General features: G+C 45.2%; 2 protein-coding genes across 5 annotated transcripts in view; one reads left to right on the top strand and one right to left on the bottom strand.

The window, feature by feature from the left end:
* The window catches only part of PIAS2 (protein inhibitor of activated STAT 2), a 90,961-nt gene that overhangs the window by 18,058 nt on the left and 57,174 nt on the right, over positions 1-15,729 (bottom strand). The window contains exon 14 of one of the 4 annotated variants that reach the window (XM_070938959.1): positions 5,115-5,230. The exons of 1 other annotated variant lie outside the window; for it this stretch is intronic. In XM_070938959.1, the coding sequence (XP_070795060.1) occupies positions 5,192-5,230 (39 nt within the window). In that variant the 3' untranslated portion in view covers positions 5,115-5,191. Of the gene's footprint in view, positions 1-5,114; positions 5,231-13,034; positions 13,232-15,729 lie in introns of those variants that run through there. 2 more of the 4 variants (XM_070938958.1, XM_070938957.1) reach the window with 2 other exon arrangements.
* LOC139313368 (elongation factor 2-like) overlaps positions 1-15,729 on the top strand; it is a 40,200-nt gene that overhangs the window by 23,641 nt on the left and 830 nt on the right. The window contains exons 9-14 of the mRNA XM_070938950.1: positions 1,514-1,709; positions 3,435-3,693; positions 5,833-5,940; positions 11,448-11,801; positions 12,759-12,941; positions 14,336-14,468. Of these exons, the coding sequence (XP_070795051.1) occupies positions 1,514-1,709; positions 3,435-3,693; positions 5,833-5,940; positions 11,448-11,801; positions 12,759-12,941; positions 14,336-14,468 (1,233 nt within the window). The remainder of the gene's footprint in view (positions 1-1,513; positions 1,710-3,434; positions 3,694-5,832; positions 5,941-11,447; positions 11,802-12,758; positions 12,942-14,335; positions 14,469-15,729) is intronic.

The raw sequence follows: 15,729 nt of genomic DNA, 5'->3' as shown, positions 1-15,729 counted from the left end.
TGGAGAAACTCCTTGGACAAGGAGAAGGTGTGAAAAAGAAATTCAGAATAATGCCACCTCAATTCTGTGTTGATAAACAGGGCAGAGGGAAACGCTGATGATTCTGTTATTATAAGGTAAAGGTTCCCCTCGCACATATGTGTTAGTTGTTCCCGGCTCTAGGGGGCGGTGCTCATCTCCGTTTCAAAGCCGAAGAGCCAGCGCTGTCCGAAGACGTCTCCGTGGTCATGTCGCCGGCATGACTAAATGCCAAAGGCGCACGGAACGCTGTTACCTTCCTACCAAAGGAGGTCCCTATTTTTCTACTTGCATTTTTTTACGTGCTTTCGAACTGCTAGGTTGGCAGAAGCTGGGACAAGTAACAGGAGCTCACCCCATTAGGCAGCAGTAGGGTTTCGAACCACTGAACTGCCGACCTTTCGATCAACAAGCTCAGCATCTTAGCCACTTAGCCACCGTGTCCCTCTTCTGTTATTACATACAACAATAAATTAGCATCCTGGAATCCTTGCAATGACAGTTTCCTGATCTGGACTACCTTGAAGGCTTGACTCTTTTCCACCAAAAGAAATTCAGGCAGCCCATGACTTATGACCACAATTGAACTCCAAATTTTTATTGGTAAGCGAGACGGGGGTTAAATGAGCTTTGCTCCATTTTACAACCTTTCCACAATTCTTAAATGCCTCCCTGCAGTTGTTAAGTTAGGAACACAGTTGTTAAGTGAATCTGGCTTCCCCGTTGACTTTGCTTGTCAGAAAGTCGTAAAAAGGGGATCACCTGACCCAGGGGCCATTGCAACCGTCATAAATATGAGCCGGTTGCCAAGCGTCCGAATTTTGGTCACATGACCATGGGGATCAGGAGTGGGTTCTAAATTTTTTTTACTACCGGTTCTGTGGGCGTGGCTTATTTTGTGGGCATGGCTTGATGGTCATGTGACAATTCTTTAGGATTTAGCAGAGGTACCGGTCTACCAGGCTTTTAACTGCTTGCAGAGCTGTACTGATCTACCCATTTATTTTTGCAGGCACCGGTCTACTCATGTATTTTTGCAGGCACCGGTCTACTCATTTGTTTTCTTTTAACACTGTTCAGCTGTAGGGCGGCCCTTTGAAGCCCCATGGCAAGAGTTTAAACAGTTTTTTTCCCTATAGCCATCAGCTGGGACTCGGGAGGCAGCAATAGATTGGGGGTGGGGCCAAATAAAAGGTAAGAATAACGCGGGGGGCGGGGGGGAGAACCGGTTCGGTGACATCATATCGTCACCGCTACCGGTTCAGCGGAACCGGGAGGAACCCACCACTGATGGGGATGCTGGAACAACTATGTGAAAAAGGGTCATAAGTCACTTTTTTCAGGGCTACTGTAACTTTGATCACTAAACAAACTGTTGGAAGTCGAGGATTGTCAGTTGACAAATGTACGTCAGTCGGAAGGCCGAGCAGCCAATTTTGACTCAACTTAGGGAATTGCCTGGACCTCACAATTTGCTCTTTTTGTTTGGCTGCAGGTGTTAAGAACTGTGACCCAAAGGGCCCTCTGATGATGTACATCTCAAAAATGGTGCCCACATCGGACAAAGGCCGCTTCTATGCCTTCGGGAGAGTCTTTTCCGGCATAGTTTCCACTGGCCAGAAGGTGCGGATTATGGGACCCAACTATACTCCGGGAAAGAAGGAAGACCTCTACTTGAAGCCTATTCAAAGGTAGCTAATTAGTTTCCCTCCTCTTCTAAATTGGGTGCATGCTAACGAAATCCCAGCGCCAGGACAAAAAGGGCTGCAAGTCACTCTCCAAGGAATGGGGATGAGCTCTGCCCCTCCTGCCCCAGTCACAATAGATGCCATCCCTGCTTAAAGCTTTCCGTGGCAACTCTGATAGGGCACAATAATAGCAATAGCAATTGCACTTATATACCGCTTTACAGTGCTTTCACAGCCTTCTCCAAGCAGTTTACAGAGTCAGCCTCTTGCCCCCCAACAATCTGGGTCCTCATTTTACCAACCTCGGAAGGATAGAAGGCTGAGTCAACCTTAAACCGGTCAGGATCGAACTCCTGGCAGTGGGCAGAGTCAGCCTGCAACACTGCATCCCAATTACTGTGCCGCCACGGCTGATTTGTGTTCAGGAGAACCCGTAGGAAGCTGGGACACTCTTAGATCACTGCAGGAAGACAGGAATGCGTTTGAGCATAGAAATGTCACCAGTGTGACTTGGGAGGGCAACACTCTTTCTCCTGCTCGTGTGACTATTTTTAACTCCTTGCACCAGCTCAATAAGTTTTGTATTTAGAGGGTGTAGGGAATGGAGAAGTGTCTATGGAGATTCTCAATCATCCAGGTCATGGTTGTCCCAAAAGGTGCTTTTTCAAGAGGCAACTGGACTTCTTTGTTTTTCCTTGAAGACGTTTCCCTTCTCATCCAAGAAGCTTCTTCAGCTCCGACTGAATTCTTCCATTCTCCACCATCCAGTCAGAACTGAAGAAGCTTCTTGGATGAAAAGTGAATTATGAGCAGTCAAAGTCAAAGAGCCGAGGTGGCGCAGTGGTTAGAGTGCAGTACTGCAGCTACTTCAGCTGACTGCTAGTTCAGCAGATCAGCGGATCAAATCTCACCAGCTCAAGGTGGGTAAAATGAGGACCCAGATTGTTGGGGGCAATATGCTATTTAGTATAATGTCGATTGTTGTAAGCTGCCTAGAGTCCTCGGAGAGTGGGCGGCATAGAAATATGATTGATTGGATAGATAGATATCTAGATATCTAGATAGATAGATAGATGATAGATAGATAAATAGATAAATAAATAAATACGTTCACCCATAGTGTTCCTCTTCGGTATTCAGGTTCAGTCCCAAGGGTGCTTTTTTTCAAGAGGCAACTGGACTTTCTGTTTTTTCTTTGAAGACATTTCACTTCTCATCCAAGAAGCTTCTTTGGTTCTGGATGAGAAGCTTCTTGGATGAGAAGCAAAACGTCTTCAAAGGAAAAACAGAAACTCCAGTTGCCTCTTGAAAAAAGCACCTTTGAGATAACCATGACCTGGATGACGGAGACTCTCCATAGACATTCAAGGTTCCATTCCCCACCATCCTAGTCAGAGCTGAAGAAGCTTCTTGGATGAGAAGCAAAACGTCTTCAAGGAAAAAACAAAGAACAATCCAGTTGCCTCTTGAAAATTCACCTCTGGGATAAGGAATGGAAGGTTGCTAGAAAGAAAATGCTATTTTGTTTCCCGGGAGACTTTTTCCCTGCGCCATTTTTTTTAAGGCAGCTCCAGTTGAAATTTCATCATGTGATTTTAAAAAAAAAGAAAGAAAGAAAGAAAAAAGGCAGTGATAGGGAATACGTTCTTTGTAAAAGGTTTGGTTTTAAAAAAAGAAAATACTTCCGATGATCAAATAGGTCTCGTTACCCATCCCCTGTCTTTGTAGAACCATTTTGATGATGGGTCGTTACGTTGAGCCCATTGAAGATGTCCCTTGTGGCAACATTGTTGGCCTGGTTGGTGTCGACCAGTTTTTGGTGAAGACGGGCACCATTACGACCTTCGAACACGCCCACAACATGAGAGTGATGAAATTTAGTGTTAGCCCAGTTGTGCGCGTTGCGGTTGAAGCCAAAAACCCTGCCGACCTACCAAAGCTAGTGGAGGGCCTAAAGCGTCTTGCCAAGTCTGACCCTATGGTGCAGGTGAGTGGTAGCTGTGCGGTGTGACTTGGAGTAACCGGTTCGCAGTGTAGGTTTATTAAACAAAAAAAAGAGAGAGAAACAGAATTTGTCCCGAATTTTTTGCCTAATTGCATTTGCAAGCAGGCTGCTCAATGCAATCGGTCCTAGCTCAAAATCTCGCTCAAATTCTCTCCAGGCCTTAAAATATGTAGGCAAAAATAATAGAATCGCCTGAAAATAGAAAGCCTGTCTCATCCGAAACACAGCTGGTTATTCATTGGATGGATAATTATAATTAATGATAGTAATAGGGAGGGAGGAAGGGAAAGAGAAAGAAATGAAAGAAAGGAGGGAAGGAAGGAAAGGAAGAAAGAAATGAAAGAAAGTAAATAAGGAATGAAAAAGAAAAGGAAGAAAGGAACGAAATGAAAGAGAGGAAGAGGAAGGAAGGAAAGAGAAAGGACAGAAGGAAAGAAATGAAAGAGAGAAATGAAGGAAGAAAGAAAAGAGAGAAAGAGAAAGCAAAGAAACAGGAAGGCAGGCAGGCAGGCAATCCATAAACTTGGAAATATGGCTAATCCTTGACTTACACCCAATCACTTAGTGGTCCAGGTTTCAAAGGATTTCATGACAGGTGCTTGGCAACCGGCTGCATTTATAGCCATTTGTAGCATCCCACAGTCACTTGAATGTGTTTCACAATAGTTTTGACAAAAAAAACCCGCCTGCTTTTCAGCAAAACCAGTCCATCGCAAACCATTGGTTCACCTAATGACTGCAGCATTTTTGCTTAAAGCTACTTTGCAAAAAATGGTAATAAAATTCGGTCAGTCACGATGGGCAAGCTCCATTGCAATCATTAGGTGGAAGACTACCTATATACATAGCACTAGAACTAGCACTTAGACTTATATACCGCTTCACAGTGCTTTATAGCCCTCTCTAAGCAGTTTGCAGCGTCAACCTATTGCCCCCAACAATCTGGGTCCTCGTTTTACCGACCTCGGAAGGATGGAAGGCTGAGTTCAACCTTGAACCTGGTGAGATTCGATCTGCCAAATGCTGGCAGCCGGTGATCGGCAGAAGTAGCCTGCAGTACTGCACTCTAACCACTGCGCCACCACGGCGCAGTAGCATTTGGACTTATATACTGCCCCATAGCCCTTTACAGCAGTCTCTTGAGTGGTTTACAGTGTCAAAGCATTATTTGCATATTGCCCCCAGCAATCTGGGTCCTCATTTTACCCACCTTGGAAGGATGGAAGGCTGAGTCAACTTGAGCCGATCAGGATCGAACTCCAGGATGTGGGCAGAGTTTGTCTGCAATACTGCATTCTAACCACTGTTTCACCAGAGCTCTTAACGTTCTGAAGCATTTAGGAAAAAAACTGGAAACAACATAGCAATGAATCTTCCTCTAACAGTTTTTAATCTTTCTCATTCATGTGGGATAGTGTTAGGAAGAAGGAGAGCGGTATGGTGGTCTAGTGATGAAGACGCCTGCCTCCCACTTGGATGGTTAAGAGTTCAATCCTAGGTAGCAGCAGATGCTTCTCTCCTAGGGGACGAAGAAAAAACATATGCTGCGAACTCCACGTGGTGTCAGGAAGGGAATCCAGCCAGTAAATTCTGAGCTACATCCATTTACCCTGACTCTCCCTCAAGTTAAGGGATTACGAGGTCATAAAAAGGAATTTTTTTATAGTGTTAGGAAGAAGGAACCTTAATAGCTGGACTTCCCCTTTATATCTAAAATGTGTTTTAAGAGAATCTTAAAAGGAAAGGCCCTCAATTATAGAGAAGCAAGGGACAGAATTAAAACATTCCACCTGCCTAGAGAGATACACAGTAAAATTCACTTAACAACTGTCCCGTTTAGCAATGGAAATTTTGGGCTCAGTCGTGGTTGTAAGTCGAGGAATACCTGTATTGTATGAATTCAAGGATGAAACATACGGAGTATTTAGGCATTTCATCTTACGATAATTTCTGTACGCCCCATTTAGAATGACCTAACTTTGAAATCCTCTGAAACGTGATTTGCAAAAACATGCTATTGCATGCATTGGTGTGAACTACCAGATTTATAAACGCTTCCAGAATTTTCTTTTATCCTGAAACCAGAATGGATCCCTATCACAAGCCTTTCCTGTTCCCTAGTGCATTATTGAGGAATCTGGGGAACACATCATTGCTGGAGCTGGAGAGCTGCACTTGGAAATCTGCCTGAAAGATCTGGAGGAAGACCATGCCTGCATTCCAATTAAGGTATCCCGATTCCACTGACTGAATGGAAACATTTGACGGCGGGATAAATTGACATTAATTTTTTTAAAAAGTTTGGAGTTTTTTGTGTGTGTGTGTGTGCGCGCCCCAAAAGAATATAGAGCACGGGTGTGAAACTCAAGCCCTGCAGGCCGGATCTGGCCCATGGGGTGGTTAGAGCTGGTCCGCATGCTGCCCTGGAAACAGCAAAGGACCAGTCTGCGGTGGCTCTGCCAGTGAAAATGGAGTTCGGGGGGCCGGGGCGGGGGGGAGAGCCTGTCTTTGTGGTAGAGCACTCAGGCCACCACAGGTGCCCCCGACATGAGTGATGTCATGCTGGCCATGCTGTCCCCCCCCCTTTGAGGTCAAACACAAACCTGATGTGGCCCTCAGTGAAATCAAGTTTGACACCCCTGATATAGAATAACAGACTTGGAAGGGAACTTCAAGGTCTTCTAGTCCAACTCCCTGCCCATGGCAGGAGATCCTATATCCTTCTGGACAAATGGCGGTCCGCTCTCTTGAAAAAACCTCCAGATAAAATTGAAATTAAAAAAAAAATAAAGTTTATTTATTTATTTATTTATTCAAATTTCTATACCGCCCTTCTCCTTTCGGACTCAGGGCGGTGAACAGCCAAGATAAAAACATCTATACAAAACATCACAGTTTAAAAATAAAGTTAAAATAATTTATAATTTGGCCCATAATTTAAAACTTGTCAATTAAAATCAATATTAAAATTTTAAAAACTAACCCTAAAATCAAGACAGACCGGCTAACTGGAAAAAATGAGTTTTTAGGGCCCGACGAAAAATCCGAAGGTCGGAGATCACTCGTATCTCTGGGGGTAGATTGTTCCAAAGGGTAGGTGCCACCACAGAGAAGGCTCTCCTCCTGGGGGTCGTCAGCCGGCATTGTCTGGCCGACGGCACCCTGAGGAGGCCCTCTCTGTGGGAGCGAACCGGCCGGTGGGAGGCTATTGGTGGCAGAAGGCGGTCCCGTAAGTACCCCGGCCCTAAGCCATGGAGCGCTTTAAAGGTGATCACCAACACCTTGAAGCGCACCCGGAAGTCCACCGGAAGCCAATGCAGCTCGCGCAGGAGAGGAGTCACATGGGAGCGCCCCGTCGCTCCCATAATCCCCCGCGCAGCCGCATTCTGCACCAGTTGGAGCCTCCGGGTGTACCCCAAGGGGAGCCCCATGTAGAGAGCGTTACAATAGTCCAGACGAGAAGTGACGAGTGCTTGAGTGACCGTGCGTAGGGAGTCCCGGTCCAGAAAGGGGCGCAACTGGCGTATCAGGCGAACCTGACAAAAAGCCCCCCTGGCCACGGCTGTCATATGCCCTTCTAAAGACAGCCGCGCATCCAGGAGGACACCCAAGTTGCGGGCCCTCTCCGTGGGGGCCAATGATTCGCCCCCAATAACCAGCGATGGCGTCAGCTGGCTATACCGGGACGCCGGCAGCCACAGCCACTCGGTCTTGGAAGGGTTGAGTCGAAGCCTGTTTCTCCCCATCCAGACCCGCACGGCCTCCAGGCACTGGGACATCACTTCCAAGGCATCATTGGGATGGTCTGGGGTGGAAATGTACAGCTGAGTATCATCAGCGTACTGATGGAACTCCACCCCAAAACCACGGATGATCTCACCCAGCGGCTTCACATAAATGTTGAACAGGAGGGGCGAGAGGACCGACCCTTGCGGCACCCCACAAACAAGGCGCCTTGGGGTCGACCGCTGCCCCCCTGTCAACACGGATTGCGACCGGTCGGAGAGATAGGAGGAGAACCACCGCAAAACGGTGCCCCCCACTCCCAGTCCCTCCAGCCGGCGCAACATGATACCATGGTCGATGGTATCAAAAGCCGCTGAGAGGTCTAATAGGACCAGGATAGAGGAAGAACCCCTATCCCGGGCCCTCCAGAGATCATCCACCAACGCGACCAATGCCGTTTCCGTGCTGTACCCAGGTCTGAAGCCGGACTGGAGCGGATCCAGATAGACAGCTTCATCCAGGTACTGGGGAAGCTGTCGCGCCACCACACTCTCAACAACCTTCGCAATAAAGCGAAGGTTGGAGACTGGACGATAGTTAGCCAAAACAGCCGGATCCAGGGATGGCTTCTTGAGGAGAGGCCTCACCACCGCCTCTTTCAAGGTAGGCGGCAGGACACCCTCACTCAAAGAAGCGTTAATAATCCCCTGGAGCCAGCCTCGCGTAACCTCCCGGGAAGCCAGCACCAACCAGGAGGGACACGGGTCCAATAAACATGTGGTTGCGTTCATCCGCCCCAAGATCCTGTCCACGTCCTCGGGAGCCACAGGATCGAACTCCTCCCAGATAACACTCTCAAGGCCTGCCTCAGTCATCTCGTCTGAACTAACCCAGTCGGCGGCCAAGTCTTCCCGAATCTGAGTTATTTTATCATCCAGATACTGTACAAAATCCTCAGCTCGGCCCTGCAAGTTAAAATTATGTGTGTGTGTCTGTGTGTTTTTCTTTTTAGCCAGGTTCTTCCTACGTAAACCAAGATTTTTATGCAGCCCAGTTCAGTGAAATCCCAATCCACTAGTTTCTAGGCTTTTTTCAGGCAGCCAGCAAGCACCCTGCTGCCCATTGGGAGACTAAGGAGACTATAGTGGGCAGCAGGGTGCTTGCTGGCTGCCTGAAAAAAGCCTAGAAACTAGTGGATTGGGATTTCACTGAACTGGGCTGCATAAAAATCTTGGTTTACGTAGGAAGAACCTGGCTAAAGAAAAACACACATAAATCCTACGAAGAAGTAGGAAAATATACTATACCTTTACAGGGAGGATACATAAGATGTGGGTGTGGCCTACTGATGAAAGCAAACGAGCTAGAAATAGATCTATATAGGTCTCCCACCTAGCAGGAAGAGCTTGCTGGCTGCTAGAAAGGAAAAAAGCCCAGAATCAAGTGGATGTGATTCTACTGAGCTGGGGCTGCAGAAAAACCATATATATATATGGCTTCCAAATATATATATTTGGAATATTACTTCCAGACCTGGGATTGATAAGTAGGTTTTGGTTCTGCTTTAACAAAATCAATATAAGTGAAAGGAAAGGAAGAACCCAGAGATAGTAAACAAAGTAAAGTGCAGAGCTCTCCATGAAGGTATTGATAGAATATTCAGAGTTGTGTTAATAGAAATATCTGTACAAGGTGCAAATGCCTCTTGTCTACTATTGCATTCTTGTGCAACTCCCAGGTATTTCTTTCTGGAAAGTATGAAGCAGGGTTGAAATCCAGCAGGTTCTGGAGAACCGGTAGCGGAAATTTTGAGTAGTTCAGAGAACCGGCAAATACCACCTCTGGCTGGCCCCAGAGTGGGGTGGGAATGGAGATTTTGCAATATCCTTCCCCCAGGAGTGGGGTGGGAATGGGGATTTTGCAGTATCCTTCCCCTGCCACGCCCACCAAGCCACCACGCCCACAGAACCGGTAGTAAAAAAAAAAAATTGAATTTCACCACTGGTATGAAGATTACTTTCATCCTCTATTTGCCCAGTCGCTCTGTGCCTGGAGAAACCTAAGAGTTCTCGGTCAGTGGGCTGAGCTCCTAAAGGGAAGTCAAGGACACTCCACCGAGCACTGAAGACCAGCGGCCATTCTCCAGCTGACATTCTGGATGGGTCTCGGACAAGTCACCGCGGCCATCTTGCCACGGTCAACTCGCTGTGGACAATTCCACGCAGGATAACTCCACGCGATAAAACGTTTCCCCGCCACCGTTTCTTTCCCGTTCTTTCCATTGACAAAAACGGAAATAATGGCAGATAACTTTTTAATCGCACGGAGTTCTCCCGCATGGAATTGTCTGCGGTTGAGATGGCCTTGGCGAATTGGCTGCAGTGAATTGTCCCATTCTGGTTCCGATAAGACAGTGTTTCTCAACCTTGGAAGCTTGAAGATGAGTGGACTTCAACTCCCAGAATCCCCCAGCCAGCGCTGCTGGCTGGGGGATTCTGGGAGTTGAAGTCCACCCATCTTCAAGCTACCAAGGTTGAGAAGCACTGCGATAAGAGATTCAGCTCCCCTGAGGGGACTGCCCCTTTGATACAGACTTGTGGGGGGGAAGGAGAGAGATGCCTGTAGCCACAATAAATGTTGACCTCTGTTATTGAGGGAGTAGAGTATTGAGTTTGGTGGTTTTCTTGCAGATATTTCATTTCCCAAACTAGGTAACTTCAGTGGTGCTAGTCCAGTTACCTAGTTTGGGTAATGAAACAACCAAGCTCAGAGAGAACCAAGGACCGTCTCATTTCAACCCTGAGCTACAAGTATTCTCCTTCATAGGTACTTCTGTTATTCATGTTTCATTTGATGCAAGGTTAGAAAAGGATGATTAGCCACAGACATTTGCTCAGATGAATTATCTGATCGAGGTTTGCTTTGGCTCTGCATTTCTCAGAAGCACGTCTTGGTTTTATTTTAAGATACCACAGTTTTATCTTAGATATTTAACCTGATGGGGGTATCTTGCGATCCTGCAGTCCGCTGAACCATTTCCTTCCTGCTGAAGCTGCCTGCCTTCTCTGTATTTTACAAACATAATTTCTCGAAGCTGGATCATCCCTCTGCCCGTCTCTTTTAGATGTTGCCTTCTAGAGAGCCTGGCTTTTTAATGAGAGGGGGAAACCTGGATATAACATTCTTCCATTTTCTAAAAAGAACACTGTGTTTGGAAATTGGGGCATAGGTTGTAGGCAAGTTGAATTTGGGTCTTTGGTGCTCTCCGAGTTTCGATCTTTTCTTTCAGACTTTCATTGCCCAAACTAGGTAACATCATCAGTGCGAGGAGGAGTGTGGGGTTGGAGGTGCTATTTGAGGCTGGGTGGTTTTCTTGCAGATGTTTCATGACTCAAACTTTAAGAGCATTGGTGGCGCAGCAGACTAAAGTGCTGTTAAGTAACACCAGCTGCCTGCAATTACTGCAAGTTCAAATCTCACCAGGCTCAAGGTTGACTCAGCCTTCCATCCTTCCGAGGTAGGTAAAATGAGGACCCGGTTTGTGGGGGCAATAAGCTGACTTTGTATAAAAAAGAACACTGCTTGGGGGGGGGGCCCGAAAGCCCTACTAAGCAGGTATATACAAAAGTATGAAGGCTATTGCTTAACGCTTTGTAAGCCGCCCTGAGTCTCCGGAGAAGGGCGGCATATAAATCGAACCAAATAAATAAATAAATAACTCCCATCAGTCCTAGAAGGGACTGGGATTTGCTGTCTGTTTATATACAAGTGGCTTGCTAAGAGTGTTGCTTTCTCCTTGGTAGTTCCTCGATTAGGAATAGATTATTCTGTTATTGCTATGTGTAGAAGACAGAGCAAACCTCATTCTCTTCTAGCACTGATGATGTTACCTAGTTTGGTAATGAAACGTCTGCCAGAAAACACAAGAGAGCACCAAGGACGCTTCATTTCAATCCTGAGCTACAAATATTCTCCTTTATCAATTGAACTGGATTTGTTTTTACTTGCAGAAATCCGACCCAGTAGTATCTTATCGGGAGACGGTCTGTGAAGAATCTAACCAGTTATGCTTATCCAAATCGCCTAACAAGCATAACAGGCTTTATATGAAAGCCCGCCCTTTCCCTGACGGATTGGCAGAAGATATAGACAAAGGAGACGTTAGTTCCCGCCAAGAGCTGAAGCAGCGAGCTCGCTATCTGGCCGAGAAGTACGAGTGGGATGTTTCCGAAGCGCGGAAGATCTGGTGCTTTGGTCCCGATGGGACGGGACCCAATATTTTGGTTGACATCACCAAGGGAGTCCAGTATCTCAATGAAATCAAAGACAGCGTCGTGGCTGGGTTCCAGTGGGCCACTAAGGAGGTAAGTCTGCTACAGAATTTTATCTGACCATGCAGGTGATCCTCCACTTACAGCCATTCGTTTAGTGACCATTCAAAGATACGACGGCCCTGAGAAAAAGGGGACTTGTGAATGTTTTTCACATGACCTTATAGCATCCCTGTGGTCATGTGATCGAAATTCAGATGACTGATTCAGGCAACTGATTCATGTTTATGACGGTTGCAGTGTCCTTGGGTCATGTGATCCCCTTTTGCACACCTGACAAGCAAAGTCAGTGGGGAAGGCAGATTTGCTTAACAATTGTGTTACTACCTTAACTGTAGTGATTCATTTAACAACTGTGGCAAGAAAGGTCATAAAATGGGGCAAAAGGTACTTAACAACTGTCTCACTTAGCAATGGAAATTTTGAGCTTAATTGTGGTCATAAGCCAAGGACTACCCTGTTTTCCCCAAAATAAGACATCCCCTGATAATAAGCCCAATCGGGCTTTTGAGCGCATGGCAATAAGGCCAAGCTCTTATTTCAGGGTTCAAAAAAAATATAAGACAGGATCTTATTTTCAGGGAAACACAGTACCTGTATCTCGAATAATTAGTCTCACTGCATACGGTACTTAATTTCCCACAAATCGTCATTGGAATACAGCAAATTTCCTACTGTATTTCCCCCAAAATAAGCCCCCGTTAAGATCATCAGCCAGAGGGAAGCATTTAGTTACTGTATTTCCCAGAAAATAAGACCTAACCAGAAAATAAGCCCTAATGCGTCTTTTGGAGCAAAAATTTAATATAAGACCCGGTCTTATTTTCGTGGAAACAACGGGTATATATCTGGCATGAGCGGTTCAGTTTGATTACTGTGCTAGTTGCAATTTTTAATGATTGTTTAGAAGGCTGCGACAACCATCCTTGTAAAAGATCCTCCCGCTTCTGTTGAAAGGTAAATAACACCAGGTCTTTTCCCTCTACGCAGGGCGTTTTGTGCGAAGAGAACATGAGAGGGGTTCGTTTTGACATTCAAGACGTGACTCTCCATGCTGATGCGATCCATCGTGGGGGAGGACAAATCATCCCGACTGCCAGGAGGGTTTTGTATGCTTCTGCCTTGACTGCCCAGCCTCGTCTGATGGAGCCCATCTATCTTGTTGAGATTCAGGTACAATCCCAGGTCAACTTGGGATAAGGAGTGGATGATCCTTGTTGGCATTCAGGAGAGCCAGCCAAGGCTGGGATTTCCATGTTCTTGTGACAGGTTTGACGTAGTTAAGAGTCATTCTGAGATGAGATACAGGGTCAGCTAGCTCTTCTCCCTTCTAAATTCAGCCACGTGTCCCTCAAGCTACTTGGGACTTGGCACACTTCACAGCAACGGTTATTTTTTGCTCATGTTGTGTTGAGTTCCTTGTCGAATTTTCTGATGTCCTCCACAATATAGTTTAAACTACACTGCGTTTAGGGAGAGTGGGAAGAGAAGTATAGTAAAAACCCTATGTAAAATATGCAATAAACTGGCTACTACATAAATTGTGTTCTAAATTTTTCTCTCTGGACTCCCAAAATGTTTCTTGGATCTTGCCACCAGGTGCTGCTATGGGTAAAAATAACCTTAGAAGAACATTGTGATTTCTCAGTGTTGTAAAAGATTCTCACAGATCCCCTGAAAGACAATTTTTATCAGTTGCCTGATAAAATTCAGGGGCTGAATGATGCATTTAGAGGATTATCAGTCCCGTTTCCTGTTCTGCTAAAGCGTATTTCCACTAATCAACTATTTCTAGCCCATCATCAAGATACTGCCAATGGGTTTAAGTGAGGCTTTTTAGCAGGCTAAAAAAATTCTGCAACTGGTTTGAATGGGAAGATTTTAGAATTTGTGGGTCTAGTCTCAGCCCATCATTTTAAGAGAGACATCAGCGGTTCCTCAAATGCTTTGCTTTCGTAAATACGTGCAGAAATCTAGTTTATTCTAGTATTAATCTAGTAAAGGAAGTTTATTAATATGGCAATACCTGTACTATGCAAAAACTTGTTTTATGAATTGCAGTAACAGACGAACATTGTAGTGTGAGAATTCATTGCTGCATGAATTATAATCAGGGTGGATAAAAATCAATGATTTTTTTTAAAAAAAATCAAAAAAATCAGATTTTTTTGATTTAAATCGGATTTTTTTTAATAAAAAACTTTTGGGGTAAAAATCTATTGTAAGATAGTTTTCTATTTAAGATACATAAATATTTTAGTTTATTCAGCATGAAATGGAGCTTAGTTATGTAGTATGAGGCTGTATATTCTGCAACACTGGGACTATCGGTGAGTCAACAGCGGGTCAAAGGAGTAGCAGAGATGACAGTTGCTCTTTAAAAATTAAGCCTTTTTACTAGTGATTTAAATCATGATTTAAATTGTGATTTAAAACAACTCGATTTAAATAAAATCCAGCCTGATTATAATCCTATTAAGAATTGTGAGAAGCTATGAACCGGTCCTACCAACCAGTAAACAAGAAAAAAAAAAATTCTTTAAAAATGTGTTTTTTTTCCCCCCTAGTGTCCGGAACAGGTGGTTGGGGGCATCTATGGTGTGCTGAACCGGAAACGTGGCCATGTTTTTGAGGAGTCTCAGGTAGCCGGGACCCCGATGTTTGTGGTCAAAGCGTATCTTCCAGTGAATGAGTCTTTTGGTAAGAGATCTTGATTAAACAGATCACCCAGCTTGCTTCTGTGAGCCCAGCACCTCCCTGAAATCAGTGCAGCCAGTTCTTAAAGATAGTCCTTAGCTTATGACCATAAAACCACTCAAAAACTGCCATAAAGCACCGTGGAGCGATATATAAGGCTGAGGGCTATTGGTATAATTAGATGTCTATGGAGATTCACAGTCATCCAGGTCATGGTTATCCCAAAGGTGCTTTTTCAAGAGGCAACTTTTTTTCTTTGAAGATCTCTTCTCATCCTGCAGCCAAGAAGGCTCCATACCCATTTGCACCATTCAGGTGACCACGAGGACAGATTAAACCCACAGGTGACCTTAACGACCCTCTAAAAGAATGCAAAATGTCCAGCTGTCTGCAAGGAGTATAAATCCTTCCATTCCCCACCATCCAGTCAGAGCTGAAGAAGCTTCTTGGATGAGAAGTGAAACTTCTTCAAAAAAAACCAACTAGAAAGTCCATTTGCTTCTTGAAAAAGCACCTTTGGGACTATTGGTATAATTGAACCCAGAATTATGATCGCAAGTTGTGCCTGTTAAGCACATGACCTTGACTGATTTTACTTCTTTCTTTTTTTTTGCAGTGGTCATTGAGTGAATTGCTGTGGTCATTAAGTGAAGTCAGTTACGCGCAATGGACATTTGTCAGAAACTGGATGTAAATGCCAGTTTCTGGCAAACCAACCCCCCCTCTGGTAAATTGTCATGTGACTATCAGATCTTGCAAATAGCCATAAAGGGAGGCTGATTGCTAAGCGCCCAAAATGTGATCAGATGACCAGGCTGTGGGGGGGGGGGGGTGTGGCCATTAAAACTCTGAATCCGAGTGGTAAGTAGCCCTGGAGAAAATCTGTTGTAACTCTGCACGGTTGCTAAGAGATCAGTCGAGGACTACCTGGGCAGTAGCCATATGGGGATCTGCTAATTATTACCTGTATTAGCATCTGTTTCCCAACAATCTAGTTGCTCGTTCGATATTACATCCAAGAGCATTTACATGCAGGTGGGCTCTGTGTATGCAGCTTAGTTGCATGTTTGAAAGAGCAGCTCAGTTCCTCCATCCCTCCAGTATCAAATAATAGGGAGGGCTGGCGCTGTACTGAAACCATGAATTATCCAGATGCCAGACAGAGGTTTTCTCTTCAGAGGATGCAGAATAGTTCTGCATTTTGTGCAAAGGAAAAACAATATAATCTATGAAGAGATTGGCTCAATGGCTTTCTTCTCTCCTG

The sequence above is a fragment of the Pituophis catenifer genome, unplaced genomic scaffold (assembly GCF_029215685.1).
Source record: "Pituophis catenifer annectens isolate HBS135680 unplaced genomic scaffold, rPitCat1.0.hap2 SCAF_2, whole genome shotgun sequence".
Classification (NCBI taxonomy): domain Eukaryota; kingdom Metazoa; phylum Chordata; class Lepidosauria; order Squamata; family Colubridae; genus Pituophis; species Pituophis catenifer.
The sequence above is the reverse complement of the archived record's forward strand: the minus strand, read 5'-3'. Positions and strand labels throughout refer to the sequence as shown.